At 40.3% G+C, this 20,249-nt stretch overlaps 1 protein-coding gene across 2 annotated transcripts in view; it reads left to right on the top strand.

Annotated features, from left to right (window-relative positions):
- The first annotated feature begins 4,240 nt into the window (after positions 1–4,240).
- Positions 4,241–20,249, top strand: part of LOC112692426 — a 32,416-nt gene continuing 16,407 nt past the window's right edge. The window contains exons 1-2 of one of the 2 annotated variants that reach the window (XR_003149416.1): positions 4,241–4,930; positions 5,116–5,262. Coding sequence is in view for 1 of the 2 variants with exons in the window: in XM_025567103.1 (XP_025422888.1) it covers positions 4,717–4,920; positions 5,116–5,262 (351 nt within the window). In the remaining variant the exon portion in view is untranslated. The remainder of the gene's footprint in view (positions 4,931–5,115; positions 5,263–20,249) is intronic. The other variant, XM_025567103.1, reaches the window with a different exon arrangement.

The raw sequence follows: 20,249 nt of genomic DNA, 5'->3' as shown, positions 1-20,249 counted from the left end.
GATCGCCGTACGCACCGGAATCCGTTACCGCGTACACAAGACGAGCACTTAACTGGTCGCAAGTCCAAACGCGTTCGTGGTCGCGTGCACGTCAACAACAGTACCAGCGTATTCAACTCCGCCGTGCGTACATGTAATCGTAGGCGCGTCTAAAATTTTTTCGCAGGTATGGCCGATGAAATTTTTCATTAGGAAAATCGAAATTTCCATTTAAGACACGAGAAGACAAGTAGACTGTGACTTATAAACAACAAACTACCTCGAGAACGTACACGTCTAGTAATTGTAGCTGCTGCGGAGTAGTCATAGCTAGTAAATAATACACTCATTTTCTTCGAAAAAATAAAAGGTCTATAACATACAACTACACAGGTACTTACAGCTATGGATATTAGATAATAAATCTTATCGGTTAGTTTTTGTCTCATATATGTATAATATTTTATGTGAAAATATTTATTATTTAGTTTTGTTTTAGTCAATCGTTCTTTTTACTTTTCAGTAATTTACTTTTAACGATTTAACCATAAGTTTAAAACGAAGCTGGATTTTGCAGGTCCGGAGTGGTCCATTGCCGGAGTGGCCACAGCCGTGAACACGCCTGTCCACGTTATAATTATTTTCACTCAATCGGGCGCGCGCGTCCTCTTCGAATTCGGAATGCGAGACCGACGGTAACGAACGCATCGAAAATTTGTAGGACAACGGTGTGACATTCGCCCGTTTCGCATTTGGTATCGATACCGATCCGGAACGTCGGAAGGCGTGCGCGAAGGAAGTCGGAATGTCTGTCTCTTGTTGCTGGCAATACCGTCGGGTCGAGCAAACGCTATCGGAATATAATTTAATAACATTTGTTGTCGAACACTGCCGACGGCACGTGAGTAATAATAATACAATATCGTGTGTGTACAGGTTACGTACGTACCCGGGTGCGCATAGTGTTATGTCCGCTTACGGCGTGTCGTCGTCGTTTTCCGCGGATGTACAATATTACGTATTGTTTTTGTCGCTTACAATATGATATTTTTTTAATTTTTCCATTTTTCCCGTGCCAATTAAACCATATCGATATGAACGTGTATACGTGCATTTGTGTTGCGCGTTTAGATCGCCTAGCGTGACGATGTACGAGACGAACAAGTAAAGGCGAACGGACCGAAATGTCGAGCATATTATTTCACGCCCGTAATAATATTCATTTCGCGTTGCGCAAGTGCGCAGGTGTCGTCGATTAAACATTGTATCCGGGGATGTCCGAGACGGGATCGCGTCGAAGGGACGAGACGAAAAAAAGAAAACGTCCCCCAGTTTTATGCACGATAAACGATACACGATTGGAAACGGTTTTCGTGTACACATTATTATAATATTGTCCTGTATCGGCGCTGTGTTTCGGTCGTATTGTTTTAATGTCTGTCGATAATTCAATAATGTAGAACACATTATCATGTTTCGCTGTCGTGAAATAACCCGTTTCAGTTCGGAAATGATACGCGTCATCGGACGGGACCACTAAAACGGCGAGTCTGCGGTCCGGATATATCGTGTGAACCGGCGGTTCCACCAGCGAAACTGCACGTCGTCGTATGCGGTCGTATGCGGCGAAACGGAAACGAGATTCGTTCGAGGAAAAACACTAATCGTGTCCCGGTAAAAGAACACGAGCAAATATTACATACAAATAAAAGAAGTACATAAAACGGATAGTAAGAAAAGTTGGTAGACCGTTTGAACGGTTCGAAAAAATAATACATAAAGACCCCGACGACCGGTCGATTACTATGTCACAATAATTATAATGTACGTATTTTCATTACGATACGCCGGTTCGCGGTGACGTCGCGAATGTCTTGTACATTATTTTTTTTTTTCATTTTATTATCATTGTAGGAAAACGAGATCGCGGTTTGTTGTGGCGGGGCGGAAGAAACGCCGTCGTAACATATTTCCAGTTTTATCGACGAAGCACGAAATCGTTTTACAGCGCGCGAAACGCCGACGAATGTTAAACGCGCGTCGTCGTTTCGATGACGAAATCCGTCATTCCGACGATCGGCGCGGTTCGGATTTTACACGACGCGCGAAATCGCAATACTACGCGGTTATTATAACATAATAATACCGTTTCGATTTCAGCACGGCAATACAAGTGGTAATCGTCGCCTATTTTTCTCCCTTTTTTACCGTTATCGCGCCAGCCGACGCTTGTTTTTTGAAGTTTATTTTTTATTTTTATTTTTTATGTAATACGTACATAGATTTACGACGCATACGTATGTGATAAATGTTCGCGTTGATTTTCAAGACACGCGCACGAAAGCGTACGATAATCATTGGTTTTTTTTATATTCACTAATCTTTATTGTTTTTTGTACGGTCTGCAGGACGCGTGTATGTATTATGATCGCAATAGCATTGTGGATCAGCAGCAGAGACGCATTTAGGATCTTTCCAAAGGGCCAGAGGTATACGATTTGCACCGGTGTACATATACATACCTCGAGTGTCCTTAGCGTTTGATTTCGGAATAGAAAGTAAAACCACGGTAGAATAACATTTTCTAATGGCTAATCACGCGAAACGGGTGTATTCGAAAAATAAGACAATTATCGATAGCAACTGCAGTGCCCGCAGAATGGATTTTTGGGCCGTAAGATCCGATCCGTACCCCGACAAAAATACCTACAAAGTGTGCGTTAATCAAAAGTGTCCAGCGTAACGTATGTTTTCGAAAACAATGTTGACTCTTATTGTGTTTTAAACTAACTAATGCCAACGCTCTTGTGCTGCAGTTCTCCCGCCGATATCGATTGGTGCGACGATAGTCGTTTTGTATTTCGACCGCCGCTGCAAGTGGTTTTCAAACATATCGTACACTCGTTTACCGCCGCGATACGACGGTACGTGATTACGGTGACTTGAACACCGGCCGGAGCACTGCGTCCGGTTATTACCGCGCCGTGGTCAACCGCCTCGGGCCAACCCGCGGACGGCGCAAATCACTCGGCAGTTACACGCGCACGGACACCGTTTTTTACTATTGACGAATACGTGCAATCGTTTTTCTCGCACGTGTTACGCGCGTTTTGCAGCACGTGCGTCTCGCGGAACGTTCAGAGGTCCAAAGCGGGGCTGGATTCGAACGTAGGCTTTGTACGGTTACGCGCTCGCCGTGTACACCGCGGTATTATTTCCATTGCGACACCGCTGCGCAGAACGAGCGAAAAGAAAAAAAAAAAAAATGATAATAATCAAAACCAACTCGGTATATTACGGTACATAAGCCGTTGTACACGCCGGAGCTATTGTGCAACGGATAGGTTTTACCGAATCGGCCGAGGCTATCTATCGAGTGGACGTTTTTCCGATTCGCGTACGTGTGTTGTTCGAGTGCCGAGATATTACGTGTCAACGAATAGCGTTTGTGCGCGCAACGATCTATTCGAACGGGCACGGTACGGCTGTTACATGATGAAATATCGACAAATTTCGTTTATACAGCGTTCGATTATTGCTTGAAGTGCGGCATTACATTTTTATCAGCGCGCAGCAAAGTACCTATTCGTTTCAGACTGATTTGCCGGTTCAATTTATCGGATCGTGTTATTAATTTCTTATACATCGAACGATATACATATATATATATATAGTTCGTATAATAACGTAATCGGCTGCGTACGTTTAATACATTTATTTTTATAACAACACTTTACGTGTCTATAGATTTGTTTTATATACTGTTTCACTGCAGTTTTGTCGGTCGTTCGATTTAATTCATAATTATAAGCAGTGCCGGATTAAGGGCCGATGCCGTCCTGGAGCAAATAATGTTTGACCCCCTCCCCCTCAAAGAAATAAGGTTTAAGTGAGACCAAAAAAAAAAAAAATTTCTATGTATAAATTAAAAAATAAAATACTACTTATAAATATATATTATAAAATATAGGTACCTAATATAATAATTAATCTACTTAAACTAAAACGTATAAATAGGTATATGTTTAATATCACAGAATAGTTTTGCAAAGAATTTTTTTAAACTAATGGAAAATACTGACAAAATACAATTATAATATTAATAAATTGGTTCAAAATATACAGATAATAATTAAAGTAATTTTTAATATTAACGCCATGGCGTTAATTAAAAAAAAAAACTATAACCATATAACTATGTATATATCATAAATTATTTATTTTTTTTTAATTATATTTTTTTATGGATTTAATAGTTACAAGTTTTTATGTTACTTCTTATCACTTAATTTCCTCAACCAAATCAGATTCTATGCATAATATTGATAAATTGGACATTTTTTCTTGTATTAATGACGGTCTTAAATAATTTTTTTGAGGCTATTTTATTTATGTCGCTCCACTAATTTGCCGCCCTGGAGCAAATGCTCCTTTTGCACCCAGGTTAATCCGGTCCTGCGTGGACGTGGAAGAATAAAAAGGTTTTCCTTCGATTTCTCCGACACCGAAACGACATCACGCACTGTTTAGATCCTCCGTGAGCAGTGAGCACTTGTCGTTTAAATATTTACACGGAAATCGCGAGGACTACTCGCTGAACAATTATGTTTTTATTTTTATTTTTTATTAAATCAAAGTTACTTTCAGCACGTTCTGAGTTTATTTCGAACCCTGTTCTCAGCTGTGCACGATGGGAATTACAACGTTCGTCGAGCGCGAAGCCTGTGTTGTACAAGGATGCTCGTCCTTATTTATAGTACAAATAATAATAATATATATATACGATATGCTATAATACCTACGGCGATGGGTTATTTTTTTTTCAAGCGCTTCTTCGTAGTATTTAGATTCATCTCTTCCCTGAAACGAACCGATAGAGTTTCTGTGCAGTCGACGCGTGACGCGGCGCGGTCGGTGGAGGAGAAAAACCGAACCACGGTCGTAAGTAGAGGTACCCATCGGAGATTATACGTATTGTCTACGAATATATATATATATATATTTACATTTATATCCGTACTTAAAATGTCGTGCTGTGCGCACGCATGTACTGTATAATATATATATATATATATATATATATATGTACGTTGCTAATTGATCGACCGAAACCGTTTTCTGGTTAAACTTTCTCAGAGTTCGAGATCACGCGGCGTGCGACCGCGCGCAATGAACGAGAAGCTGGCACGCACGAAGTCATTACCTGTACTCCGACGACGACGGATACAGATGGATGGGTATATCGGCAACGACCGAGAAAAAACGCATCAAACATTCATTAAGGTTTAGTTATTATCATTATTATTATTGTAATTGTTAATATTGTACTGCTGCGCGTCTACACGTCGTAATCGAACGAAACCCATCTATTTGCGTATAATGTAATACACATATTCGTGTACGGGTACTCTTCTCGTGAACACCACGTTGTATGCGTATTTCTTCGGATTTCGTGAACGTGATCCGAAGATGAGAGTGCCGTATTCCTCGCATATTATTCGTATCATTACACCGCGCACATGCGTACGTAAATCCGACGGTTCGTATTGATCTCCTTTTCCCATAATTATTTCGAGGCATCGAAATGGTGTTTTTTGTTTCTTGTTTTTCGGCCCACGAAAAAATTACCGATTAAGTATCGAACGTGTTATGCTATATCTACATGTTGCGTTTACAGAGTAGTAGGTACCCACCGATTGATCGTATGACATTTGCTCGAAATACAATTGCTCGCAAACGAAAATTGATCGAAGGTAAGTCAATATAAATTATTAAAAAATACGTAAAATTAAAAATTAAATCAGCAATTGGAAATTATAAGCACGTAGATAGTAGAGAACGAACAGATGATTATAATCATAGAACATTTTTTAATTCTCTTAGCCCCTAACTTGGTGTTTTTTTTTTAGGTTCAGTGTTAGATATATACTGCTTAATTTTAAGTCGATTTATACTTTCTTCTTTCTATAAAACTTCAATAAAACGCCATATTGATGGATTTTTTCCACTTGAGATCGACGCAAAACAGTTATGCTGACCTTCAACGGAATTATTTGTTGTTGCTATATCTAGTTATATTCTTAAAATGACAATATCGTCTGTCTGATTTGCCTAACCAGGTATTTTCGAAATAGTCTAAAAACTATATTAAAACTTATATTTCTTCATTTTCTGTATAATAATTACTTTCAATTAAAACACTAAATTAATTCATTCCTTACATCATCTTTAGGTATAAATCCTAAAGCTGGTAACATTCTTAATTCCAATGCAAATTCAGTGTCTTCGCTGTATTCTTTTGCAAGTCAAATTCCTAAATATAATGCCACATACTCTGGGACAAATGAAAAAACATCCATTTACTTCAATACTTGAAAATTATGTTTTAATTGAATTAATAGTAGTAGCTCTTTTATAACCAATCGTTATAGTTTTTGGTTTTAATTACCCTTTAAAGCATCAAACTTTCGACAATAGGTATTTTATTTTTTTTATCTGGTAGTAATACATGAACACTGGAAACCACATTTGAAAAACATGTACCATGAATTGTGTATAATTGCGTAAAAATCGGTTTATATAAAAACTCTAAATAGGCTATCATTTTTTTGTTTATTTCATTGTTTACATACACCAATCTTGTAATGGCGAAATCTTAAAACACGTCGAAAGTATTTAACATACACTATAATAGTGAAAAAATAACAATCTCGGATTTTCCATGCACCACGCCGATGTACGATATAAAATTACTATCGGTTGAATCCTATATTATCTTTATAACTAAGTACAAATTGCACCACGTCGACGTACGATGTAAAATTACCATCGATGTGACTCGGTGGAAACATGAAGTGGGCCGGTTTATTATTAAAAAAAGGTCAATGATTACATTACTTATTCAGGTTATTGCGTTATCGCGCAACGGATTTGTTGTTTGCGAACAATAATTGATCAATTGTCGTTTGCAAGTAATTGATTTCCGATCGAAAATGTTCGAGTAATTCTATTGCGATCAATTACATGTATCCGTAATTGTATGCTCCGGTAATTCAGAGCAGCTGGTTTAGAAATTATTTGAAGTAATAAAAAAAAATGTTTTTCTAATGCATACGATCATCGACAATAATTATATCGCTTTCTTTCGTTTTAATTTGAATTGTGAAACGTTTACGTGTTAGTAGATTATTTAAAAATACTGCAAACATACCATTATAATATGTATATTATATGTATGTATAACAGTTATATTTTTCTGTTCCAACTAATGCTGCGTGCAGTCCACTGCGAAGACGGAATCTCGCCAGTTGACCGAACCAATTAGAATCTTATCCACTAAACATGGATTAGTTTCCAATCTTAAAAAATCAGTTGCTGGTTACTTGTCTGAATAACAAAACACGCTTTTATATATATATAGTAATCCATTGAAATTGTAAACAAAAAATATTAACACAACACGTAGCAGTTACGGTATAACATCAAACAAGTGAGATTTAATGTGAAAAATTGAATCGAAACTCGTGTAGTTCGTGAGTGTTCAAACACTTGGAATTTTGGGACTCGATAATTTATTCCAGTTTAGCCTTTGTTATAATGTACGATATTTTATTTTTACAGAGAACGTTGTTGCATACAATGTGTTCTTTATTACGCGCGTTTAATCGATTCCGCGGTCGTCCGAATGGAAATCCGAAGCGACCATCGAAAACAAATCACTCTGAAACGGTCGGTGGTGCAGTAGCACATACGGAATCGGTGAAAAGCGTTTGTTCAACGGAACACACGATTTTTGCATAAACGAATTATAATCGTACAACACGTTGTATAGAAACCGCTGTCGTCTATTTATAGGCATAATAATACGGTGATCGCGTTTATTTTTCGCCGCCTTCCGAACCGTGGTGAAGGTTATCGTTTTGCAAATTCAACGGATTAACATGTGCATGGGAATGTTGTGGAAAAACTGAACGACTGCAAAAAAAACATTCCACTTGTGAAATACGCGTAGCGTTTTACGCGATGCATTATAAATGTGTTTACCGCACGGAATTTTTTTTTTATACAGTATTGTTCGGGGCCGACGAAGTGAGAACTGAAACGCACGTGAATATATTATCATTGTTATTATTATTATTGCCATCACTTTATAATATTAGAAATATGAAACACCGTCGGGACCGTTGTGAGTTTTGAAAAATTAATTTTTGGAACGGTCGTCGGACCGGTGCCACCGACGTCGCGGTCTATAAACATCACGTGCTCATTATTTTTTGATCGATTACGAATGCGCGCGGAAAAGAAATCTCAGACGATACGAACAATTTATCGTTTTGCAGTTGCTGTGCCGACGACATACGCATCTTATGGACGACAGTGAAATAAGTGACGCACTTGGGTCACGTACGCGTTCGAATATAATCGCGTTACGATGGCGGCGAAACGCGTATTGCCTATGAACTTTGTACGCGTGTTGAGATTGAGATCGCACGACAGTGTCGACGTGCCTGGTTGTCGATCGTACAACACACATCCGTTTGGCCGACATCGGTCGTGTGGGCAACGAGAGGTAGACCAGCTCGTACGGATTCGGACGTTTTGATATTCATCGTCGCGTGCTAGTGCCCGCAAGAGAGTGAAGCAATGCCGTCTGCGAGACGCTCATACAACGCTCGAACGTCCGTCCGAAAGGGTTATGGGCGGATGCTGTGCACTGGTGTAGATACAATTTTTTTCTGGGGTGAGCGAGGGATGTTTAAGAGTCAATTCATAATATTCTTAGTATATCTTAATACGAGGTCCTATACAATAATATGACATTTAAAATGGTATTATTATTATGTCCCGTATTTACTGAAAATTATTTTATAACTCAAGTCAGCCATTATTTTCTAATGCATTCTGTTGTTCAAAGGAAACATTTTATTATTTTATTTTATTTTTATTTTTATTTTTTTTTTTTTTTGATTCCGATGATCATTTGTTGGGATCGAGTGCTCGAAGCTGCAAAATATCTTACGTAAGTTAGGTTTTGACGCAGGTACATCTTCTGTAATACGTCTTAGTAATATTTATTTTCGAACATTTGAAATATAACATTGTAACTTCCTGGCAAGAAAGCGATTTTGGGATATTTTTAAAACGAGCGTAAAATCAATTTTCATCATTTCGCAATTATTTGCGGACGATGTTTCGTGAGTCGTGACGGCGTAGCCATTCAAAAGGAAAAGCAAGGTAAGCGGTTTGTTGAAAAAAAATAATGCACTACTATTTATTTGCATTCAATTTTTTTCGCTCGTTCAAAATGTGAATGCAGCTTTGTTCATCATCATCGGTAGAGAAATACGTGTCCGACGGATTGAACGACTTCGTGTCGTATCGAGTCGATTCGTGTCCGTACGAAAAAAAAATGATTGATTTTTTTTTTTCACTCTACGCGATATTAATAAAATATAATGCTAAGGGATAATAAAAGGCGCATATCGAAATTGCACGTGCTCGAGTGTATATATGTTTATATATATATGTATAACAACAGTCGACTGTTTAATTTTTTATCGAACCAATTGCAAGCGGGAGTGTACGCAGATTTTAAAGATCGATACCCCGGTACTGATCGAAACATAAATAATGTATACATAGTCGTCAAACGTGTACAGTAATGATGCATATTATGTGTACGAGCGAACGGACCTTTTACCGAAAACTGAAATAATGTTGAAAACACACTCGGGCAATTGTACAATATACTCGCAGTTCGAATCCAGATAATTCCGTGTCACGTATGTTGGTTTTCGAAACGTCGCGCGCGTACATTTACAAACACATATCCATTACGCGATATGTAACACAACTCGTACGCGTACACGCATCGAATAATCTCCGTGCACTTTTTAGTGGTGTACTGTTTACGGCACACGTGTATACAACACATTGGCGCAACTAGGAGTGGGGGTTGTGACCCCCCTCCCCACCCGACATTTTTCTAAAGTTTTTCCAATTCTACGTAGGAAAAAAAAATGGTTTATCTTGAAAACGCGAAACGGCTGATTGATATGAAATATGAATATTATTCGTATTCTAATTGATAACAATAATGACAATATGGAACGTTTTGTAACGTCCCTTTCAACATTTTAACATCAATAACACTGCTAAAACGATTTCTCGACGGTCGATTGTATAATACCTACTTTTTTTTTTGTAGTGTCACAATACGAAATAGAAGTTAAACAGTTTAATTTGTTATTTAAATATTTTACTCATAAACCTAACACAGTCTCTTCGTTATCCATACCACCCACCTGCAGAAAATGCTTATTTTTTTCAAATTTATACCCCCTCCCCCACTCCCCAATACAACATGCATGTTTACTCGTGCGATCCCTTTACGCGTACGTCTACTCGATATCACTACGTAATACAATACGAATTAAATCGATAGCGTTTTCGATGTTATTGTTCGTTTCCCGTGGGAGAGGGAACTCGCGAACAGTAATACGAGGCTCATCTCTCGATGTGCAGACGAAAGCGGTTTTCGCATTGTTTTATCAGTCCCTACGAAAAAAAAAAAAAGGCGTACGCGCATTCGTTTTATCATTAATCACGTGCACCCGCATTTGTGCATAGCCATGAGGCTTCCGAGGATTTTTGTCGCGTTTTTTTCCTATCGTCCGTGTACGGTCCGAGTGCGGAAAACAAATACGTATTCGTTTAATATTATGATATATACGTGCACAATAATAAAACACACGTCGTGTTGACTTGAAATTTTCGTATGAAACCGCACGCGTACACGCGTACCAGGACTTCTACTGCAGATACACGCGCGTGGTATCGGGGGAGGGTGTGTGTGAGGGGGAGGAAGAAAAAACCGCGCACATACGCAATCGTTGCGCAAACACAAACGTACAATAATAATTTAAGGTTTGCCGGGTTGTGCGTGCGTGTGTGTATGGCGAAATATGCGTAGTCGGGTGTGGGGCCGAGATTTATTCCGAACGATTTATCGTACGTATATGACGGTCGGGTGCGCGGTGGAAATCTTCGTCATGATTTATCGACGACGGATCGTGTTGCTGAAAGACCTGAAAAACCGCGAATTGCCGTCTACGAACAAACGACGAGAGAACGCAGGTCTACTAGCACCGGAAAATCCGTCGTGTGCGTTTTTATTAATATTATCATCATCGTCGTCGTCGGGGGGGGGGGGGGGGGGGCGCGTTAAAGCATCGGAGTAGTATACCGTGTATAATGTATAAACCGTATTTATGGTGCGCGGAGTGTACGCAATGTGTGCACAACGCACGAAAAGTTTGTTTCGGCCAAAGTAATATACTCGTGTACGCGTGTAGACGCGCGGTCTCGTAGATAAGGATCCCGTAATTAATGTACACATTAGGCTCGGTGCGCAGGATATTATATTATTACGGGGCTGTTAAACTGCGCGCGTCCTGGCTCGCGACCGAGGCCCATTATGTAATGTACATTGTATAGTCCCGCGCGTCGTATACGCTCGGCTGCTACGTGAAATCCGTTTCGGACGTACACGCCGATCACGACGATGTAAGTGTGTTGTCGTGACGCAACGTGAAAAACTTGAATGCTTCACACGAGGTCGTCGTTTGTTGTTTGCGAGCGCGCGTTTAGATCTGTCCGGTAGCGGATATACGTTTTGCTCGGATGCGTTCGACGAAAAATCGGTCGAAGAAACGACAACGATTTGCTGTTCTTGCGAGCGTATCCTGTACCATTGGTGGTGCGTTCGCGGCGCAGGACGCGAGAAAAAAATTTGGAGGATAAAGTTACAATATCGATTTTACGCGCGTACGGAAAGTTCTATCCTATACATGTACACACCCCACGACTGGCGATCGCGACTGGATGGATGAGGGTCTTGGTAACTTTCCGCTCGCACGGTGTTTTATTTCTTCGCTCTTGACAACCCGCCGTATAAATTGTGTATAGGTACGCCGCCCGATCATCCGAAATTCAATTTGTACGCATATTTTCGAATTTAATACGCTCGGCGGGATTCGATTAACCTGCAGATACCGCGGTGTGTTCGTTCGACATTCGATCGGCTTTGATAATTATTACGACGCGCGGCTTTTACGTGTACGGCGTATTCATCCGAGATCGATTTTTACCACTCGGATTCACGCGTTGCGTTTACCCTTCGCGCGGGTTATACAATACTATGCGTTCGACAATGCAGTCTCACTTCTCGTCCCGCGTTCGATTCATTAATTCGCGCGCGCACGTTTTCGAGTTTTGCGATGAACGCGCGCGGAAAACGTGAACCATTCAAACGTCAGCGAAACGTTTCGAGTTGTTCCAGGTTTCCGACGGGATCCGTACGCGTATACCTAATACGTCTTGTGCGCGTTTATTTTTCTCGCAATATACGCGCGCTGTACAATATTCATCGCGTCCGCGCAGTCGTCGTCCTGCGTCCTGCGGCAGGAAAACCATTAGGAGTTTTTTTTCTTTTTCCCGAAAGAGCGTCGTTGGGGGTACTACGCGCACACTATACAATTTCGAGTACGCATACGATTTCTTAGAAACCCATGTGCGAACCGTCATTGCTTTCAGGGCGCGACTGCACTGTACACATGTGTACACACATACGCGTCGTTTGTTCGATGTTTGTACAATGTGTGCTGCGCCGTGCGTCGGACCCCATAAATGCTTTTACCGAACACTCGCACGCGGTATCGTGTGTACGGGTATTTACGTTAGTTTAGCGTGTCGTGTGTGTATGTGTCACGCATGTGTCGGTCGGAAAAGCATTAAAAATACACAATAATAACAATCACAATGTACGTATTCGACGACGACGGTCGTACAGACGTGTAGGTACCATGTAGGTACGAGCGATCCGAACGATTTTGTGTCCCTCGGACGACGCCGGATAATGATGGTGATCTGTGAAATTTCAACCTATGAACACGGTTTAATCCTGGCTCGCCTCCGGGTAACGGGATAACCGTGTAGAGGTGCCCAACAGCGCGTTATTATTTTGAAAAGGACCCCGCGCACAGAACGTAAGCCCCTGCACTCGGGTGCGTTGACGAACACGTTCGCACTGCAACGATGTGTACCGGTATGATATGTTATAGACATGTGGACCGTGCGCGGCTGTTACGAATTAAAACCGTGTACAATATCGTATTGTTTACGGATTGCGAGGAGAGAGAAAAAAAAAACCACATTATTTATACCGTCCTGGCGTAATAACCGTGCGCGGCTGCTGCGCGTACGCGCGAATGATATTTCGAACGTGCGTGTACGTGTGTATCGCTCGCTCGCGCCGCGAACACAATGCGCGTTTTACAAAATTCTACAGGCCGTAATATAATATATCATTGTGTACACAGGCGCAGGGAATGACAATGTTAGGATCCTTGCCGTTGTTCCGTGCGCGCGAGCAGTCGGATTCCGGACGGTTTTCGTCAATGCGTTTCCTCCCGAGTGAACGCACAATTCGTGGCCCGAGTGCGCACTATACCACACAATCGAATCTCGATTTAAAGAACTCGACGGTTCTTTGGAAAGAAATAATAATAATAATAAATTACGTCACGGTTCGACTGGACCAATGTATATATTATGATTTAAAATACCCTGGTGTTGGTCATTTTTGTTCGCTTCTCGTACGTAGGCACACACGCATGGTGGTCAATGTCCCGGGAATTTCTGAGTTTTGTAAATCGACCGCGATCACTAATTAATCGTTACTCGTATCTACTTTTATGAATATACATATATAAATGGTCGAGAGTAGACGACCGACGTTTTAAGCGCTTGTTTCGTTTCGGAACGTAAAATATAAATACAAATAACTATAAAAATACCGATGTAAACGTATTTTGTTCGTCCGCGCTTGGGACGTACTTGAGTGTACTCGTCGTTTATTATGTATCTACATTATTTTCATTTTTTTTTTCCGTTCGTTTGACAATATACATTATTATTAAAAACGCGTTTCAGCTGAATAAACGATACAGGGAAACGAGATTCCAAAACAGCGAGCACCACCGGTGTTAGGTGGGTGTAGTATACAAGTAATTTATTATAGATTCGTCGGCAACGGTTTAGTAATAATAATAATAACAATGATAACGATAATAATCATAATAATCGGGAACGTGTTTGGTTGGCCGTGGCAAGATTAATGATTCGTAGAAGCTCGTAGAAGAGTTTTTGCTTACGAAGTATTTATTAATTTTTTTCGCGAAACACGTAGGGATGTTTTGGTGCATGGCGTGCAAAAGAGTAGGAGAAGGGATACTACTAACCCGAGTGGACGTGTGTCGTCAAACAGTATGAGATTATAACGGTACACGGTTAAGATTTCGGGCTCACGTTCGTCCACCCCCGCTTCGGTGTTTAATATGCGCATAATATTAAAACAGTACTTGTACTTGATACGCGTACATGTTTTTTATCGTACACACACACATATACACACTCGTATAAATAATAGTACATACGTACGTAAAAAAATACGACAATATATGTATGTGCTCGCGTAATTTACGATAAACACGAAACGTACGAGCGCGACGTGTCTGACTGGTATAAATTCGTTAAATATTTATTCGTATGTTGTACACACACACACATTTATATGTACACATCTAATTCGCCTTTTACAATTCCGTCCGAGTAATCAGTGGGTCTTGTGCGCGTGTGTATAAAAAAAAAAAAAGAAACTTTAGAACAAATAAAACGTAATGCGACCTTATGCGCGAGGTGGTGACCCTTTTTTCGATTCGGTCGACGGCATGCTGGCAGGCACAGGTACCGGCATTATTGTCGTCTGGAATAAATAATCGTACATAATACATTTATACACAATCAAAAAAGTATTGTGTGCGTGTAAATGCGGGTCGTCGAGAAAGAAAGAAAAAAAAAACGGAAACGTGAAAAAAGTTAAAAATTTTCTTCATACACGTACGTGCGTTGTACATACACCGACGGGGAGTGGAAATAATGCCAGTCCAGTATAGGTTTGGAAACGAAAAGAATCGATTAATTTTATTCGTACACGTTCCCGAAACAGGTCCCCCGTTAAACAGTCCGGTGTATTATATCGCGGCATTGTACTCCGCATTTGATGTTCGTATTTTGTAATCGATTGAGATATGAATATATAATCGGTATGCGGGATATTTGTGCTGCTCGCATTTCAGAAACCCCGATGCAGTATCCCTCCGCCCCGGTTCTAATCCTACCCCGACCGCAGGGGTGTTTTTACTGCCGCGTGTTATGCACATCAGTTTTTGCTTTACGAGTTTCCGAGGCGGGTCCGTCCCCCGTTCTGGTCGCACTACGGGCGCTCGGAACTAGGTGTGCGTGTCCGAATTACACATCATTGTTGTTTTGCACAACTTCGGAACGTACCAACTTGGGCGCCCACGTCAATCGTCTTTGCGGGATCTATGCGGGCACTGTTGTCCATAGATCTATAGATCCGACGCACTCGCGCGTCCGAATCACACGGATTTACACGGTCGATACGGATTCACAGGACATTTGCAACGTAGTAGTCGACCGCGGCGCGTTCGGTATTTACACAACGTTCTCTATTTTCCCAGCGCACCCGACGAGGCACGATATTATCCGTTGTACTCCGCGAATATCTCTCCGTGACGGTCCGTGGTGCGACGATGATGACGCGACGATAAAACGCGCTGCACCGTTGGAACTACGCCGGGTTGTGTTCAACACCGCGTTTATTTTTTTTTTTTTGATCGGGTAACAAATTTACGGCCATCATCGCCAAATGTCAATATTATACTACGGCTATGATGTTATTATACGATGTTATCATCGTTCCCGGGGGACGAAGAATGAAGGGGATTTCGAGACGCTCTCGTACACTTTTTTCTTTTTTTACGGTAATATTTTATACCAATATTAATATTATATTATTAAACGTGCGCGGTGTGTCCGACGACGGGATTGATCAAATAAAGCCATTTAACAGCTGAAACAATTTTTCGGTTCTATCGTACGCATAAATAAAACGCGAAACGTTATTTATGTTTGTGGCGCATCACTTTTTTTATTATATTTTCACAACATACGAGTATTTATACATTTATACCAATACGGTTTATGATTGGCACGTGTTATTATATATTCGAAGAAAACAACAGTCCAAGTTAACCGTTGGGTGAATCACTGGTGAGCTGAATTACTATTTGTAACGCTTTTGTGCTTTTTTTGATCGCGCTACTGAGCCGATCCGTATGACGTATATCCTGTGAAGTAAAGACCGTGTACTTCTTGAAAACATTAACGGTTTATCGAACGAAACACATTTTTGACGTACATTTTTCCGAACATCCCTACCCCTGCACCAGAAAATCGTAGCCACTCAGAAAACCGTGCCGTGCCAAAAGTCGTGCAAACATTTGTACAGCGAGCTTGTGAAAGTACATCTCTGCGTATCATCATTATTCCAAAACCGGAAGCAAAAGTTTGGGCTAGCTCTTGTTCAAAACCAACGCAGTCATTACATAACATTTATTTGCAATGTTTTAATTTCACAAAATGATCTGTCAATCTCTACGCGTTGGTCGGCAAAGTGATCGATTTAACTATAGACGCATGACGAAGATTCCATTTTCGTGTGTGCGCATACGTACATTGTTTTAGTTGACTTTCCGAACTCCGTGCGCACACATTTCGTATCGAAAGCAAATTGTAAACTTACAAAAATAACCGTTAACATTTGCGCGAAGCTGGGAATTTCAGTCGGTAACGCGTATAACAACAGAACAGAATAAATGACGACCACCGATGTAAGCATATTCGCCGTGGGCTCGGAACGCACTTTCGACGGTACGGTTTTTTATATTTTTACATCCGATCGCGTTATAGCATAGTACGCGTCCCGATACGATAGCCCTCGGAGTGTTCGCCTACAGGATTGGCATGCAGCGGCCGTGCACATGGTCGAAACGCTTGTACATCGCACACATGTACGCCATTATTTGATACATCCTGTGTGTATTGTACCAATCGTTATATATCATTATCGTGTAAATGCTCTCTGCTGCGAAACGACCGTCTATTTCTTTGGGCACGAATTATACCTTTATACGTACGTATATGTTGTAACGCGTGTGCAATAACGTCTCTTCGCACCCCACCCTCCATTCGACGAGGTGTACAAGTACGACTCCTGACGACTGTGCGTGGGAAACTTCTTTGCAGCGGGGTAATGGGCAATTAGAGGGAGGAAACGAGGGTCGATTAAAATGACGTCGGCACACAATCGTACACTTACACACGCGCACATATATACAATATACGAACGCCGACGTACGTACCTCTTCTTCAGTAATGTTCGCCCTCCTTTCCACGTGTACATTTGAAACGCGCTTGTTTACGGGGGGTTTTTTTTTTTGTTTTTGCAGAGTTAGGAAATTCTCGCGTCTTATTCGGGGTGTGGTTGAACGATTTTTCCTTTCCGAACCGGCACTACGTTCTGCAAATATAATATACGTGCACACACACTTTCGTTATTGTACACATCGAATGTCTGCGTGGCTACACGTACATGACAAGTATGAGTACGAATATACAAACACTGTAATATTTCTTTTCACCATTTCCTTCTCCCTTCCCCCCCTCGTTGTTTTCTTTCGCGCCCCACACGTGCATCTTGCTCTGCTCATGTATAATGCACCCTTCATCGTCCGTCCGCGGGGTGTAGTAGCCCATCGATTCGCTAATCATTAACGCGTTTTTACATTGCGACTGCCTTTTTTTCGCATTGCATTCGGGTAAAAAAAAATCTTTTATACGCATCCGTATATTCACACGTGGATTTTATCCTTTTCGTACACGTCGCGCTTTACATCAAATCGTTACATTACACCATATTGTTGTACATCGCTTTGGATCTCTCTCTCGCTCACTCTATACACACGTAAATATTATGCATTTGCAAACAATGTGTACCTACGTATATTACGTATTCCAAGGGGACGGGTCGACTTTGAACGGCGGCTCACTCACTTATGCACATGCGTGTACGGCGCATAATACGTGGATCATCACGAACATAATGCACGCGTTTTACGGTTTTAATTAAATTCATTGTATGTAGACTGACGCGTCCGTCCGTGTACAGAATTAACATTTTACTTTTTCGTCGTCGCCTTTCGTACACGGTGATTGTTACAGTCGAACGAAAAAAAAAAACTGTACCGAAAATAAATGCGCACAATTATAATACATAATATGTATGCATATTATGCGTACGGTGTGCAGTTCAGAGTTGCAGCTGATATTATGTTATGCCACTAAAGTAAACGTGTATTCTATCCGATCGTTTCAGTATAAAGTGTGTTATGTTTCTGCGGTTTGAAACGGAATCGTAACGATTTCGATATTTTATTCGTTTTCCTCAGACGGCGCATATAATTCATTTTATATGTGCTTATCTGTGCGATGATTACGGTGCACCGTGACGAAATGATATAATACAGCGACCTCGTGATAATAACTAATATATTTATTCATCATACATATTACATAGGTAGGTACCCTAAAGTTACATGTATAGGTTCACAAGGTACCTTGGTCATAATCAATTCACTCCACTATACTTATATTTTGATATTTATACACATAATATAGTTAAATCGGCAAGCATATAACAGACCGAGACATTCAGCAGTTGTAAATTGCACGTCGCAGATAAACGGCACAATAATAATATTATAATATATATATTGTGTTGAACGAGTGAGAAAGAAAGAGGGAGTGAGTTTAGAACGCGATGGAAACTGTCTACACGTGGACTCCTGCGATTAACTTAATTATTATCATTATTATTATTGTTGTTGCTATATTACAACGATTGTTGAATTATATTAATGATTGTTTATTAGCAATAATAATAATAATAATTGTATCAGCTGTTACGTCGTGGGATAATTTATTTATGCAAACTACGTTACTGTTTAAAATAATCCCTTTTATAGAGATAAAACGAGTTCAAAGTTTTTACTGCCGTGCGCCAGGAACGTCGGTCGTTCGGAAGTAAATCTGCGTAGGGCTTAAAGCCGCCCCTTCCGCTCGCTCACGTTCCGTCCGGTTTACCTTTATTTCTCTCTCTGTCCCTCTCGCGCCCTTTAACGTTTTAGACTTATTTGCATTTAAGTGTGTACGCGATGCACAACGGAGCGAGACTGAGAATAAACCGTTCGTTTTGTTCGAGGCTATATACATATATAGCTATAGGGTGCGACTGGAGAGGATTTTAACATCCGAAACGGGCAGGGGTCAGTTATTTGGGTCTCTGCGAACGGAGAAGTCGAGGGATGTTTTAAATAAACCGAATAGTTGTTGTATTTTTTATTTTTTTCATTTTCTGTTGTTCGTTTCGAAATACCGGAAGCAGGAAACAAAATATAACGTTGGCGTTCCACGTTTTTGTTTTTTATTATTGCATTTTTTTGGAACTCCTCTATCAGCCTCTATATATTTATTCCAACTATGAAATGCGAATACCATTGAAGTATTCATACAATTTTCCGCGAACACAATCAATATCAATTTTTTCGTCGTACAAACTGCAATATAGCCGTCGTCGTCCTTCGTGTAATCATGTGCACGCCGTTTTGACCTAGAAACGTAATAGAATTGTTTTCGTCTCGTTTCAAAGGAATTCCGATTCAAAGTACATAATTCGTTTTGAATAACTATCGTGCGGCCGATAACCATTTCGACGGTAATACGACATAACGAGCCCTCTTATCGTTGGTCGTTCTCGCGAAAGTTCATTATGTTAAAAAACAATGTCCACTGCGGTTCTCCGTACGAGTTATGTGCGAACAACATGTCGTGCGTGTGGTGTGTAAAATAACCATTATTAAAATATAATTATTGTTCATTAATATTCTTATTATTGTTCGTATTATTTATCCCGTAATCACGTAACAATCGCGGCCCCGATACGCTTGCTCCTCCCGCACAAACTTTACGAACACTGTACTCCGTTTACGTACGATAATTATTAAATGAATTTGAGAAACCGAAAAACAGAAATTAATTACAACTCGCGTACGTACGAGACGTGTACTTACGCGTGTGTGATTAAAAATCTTCTACACTATTAACCTATAGACATGGTAAATTAAAAACGTTCGGTAACGAAATTTTCGGTTTTTAGATAAATAACTGTGTAGGTATATAAATTAAAGGTTATTATTATAATTATTATTATTTTTATTATTATTATTATT

The sequence above is a fragment of the Sipha flava genome, unplaced genomic scaffold, assembly GCF_003268045.1.
Source record: "Sipha flava isolate LNK unplaced genomic scaffold, YSA_version1 73_pilon_pilon, whole genome shotgun sequence".
In the NCBI taxonomy this organism is placed as follows: Eukaryota; Metazoa; Arthropoda; class Insecta; order Hemiptera; family Aphididae; genus Sipha; species Sipha flava.
Note: the sequence above shows the minus strand (reverse complement) of the source record. Positions and strands in the feature narration are given on the sequence as shown.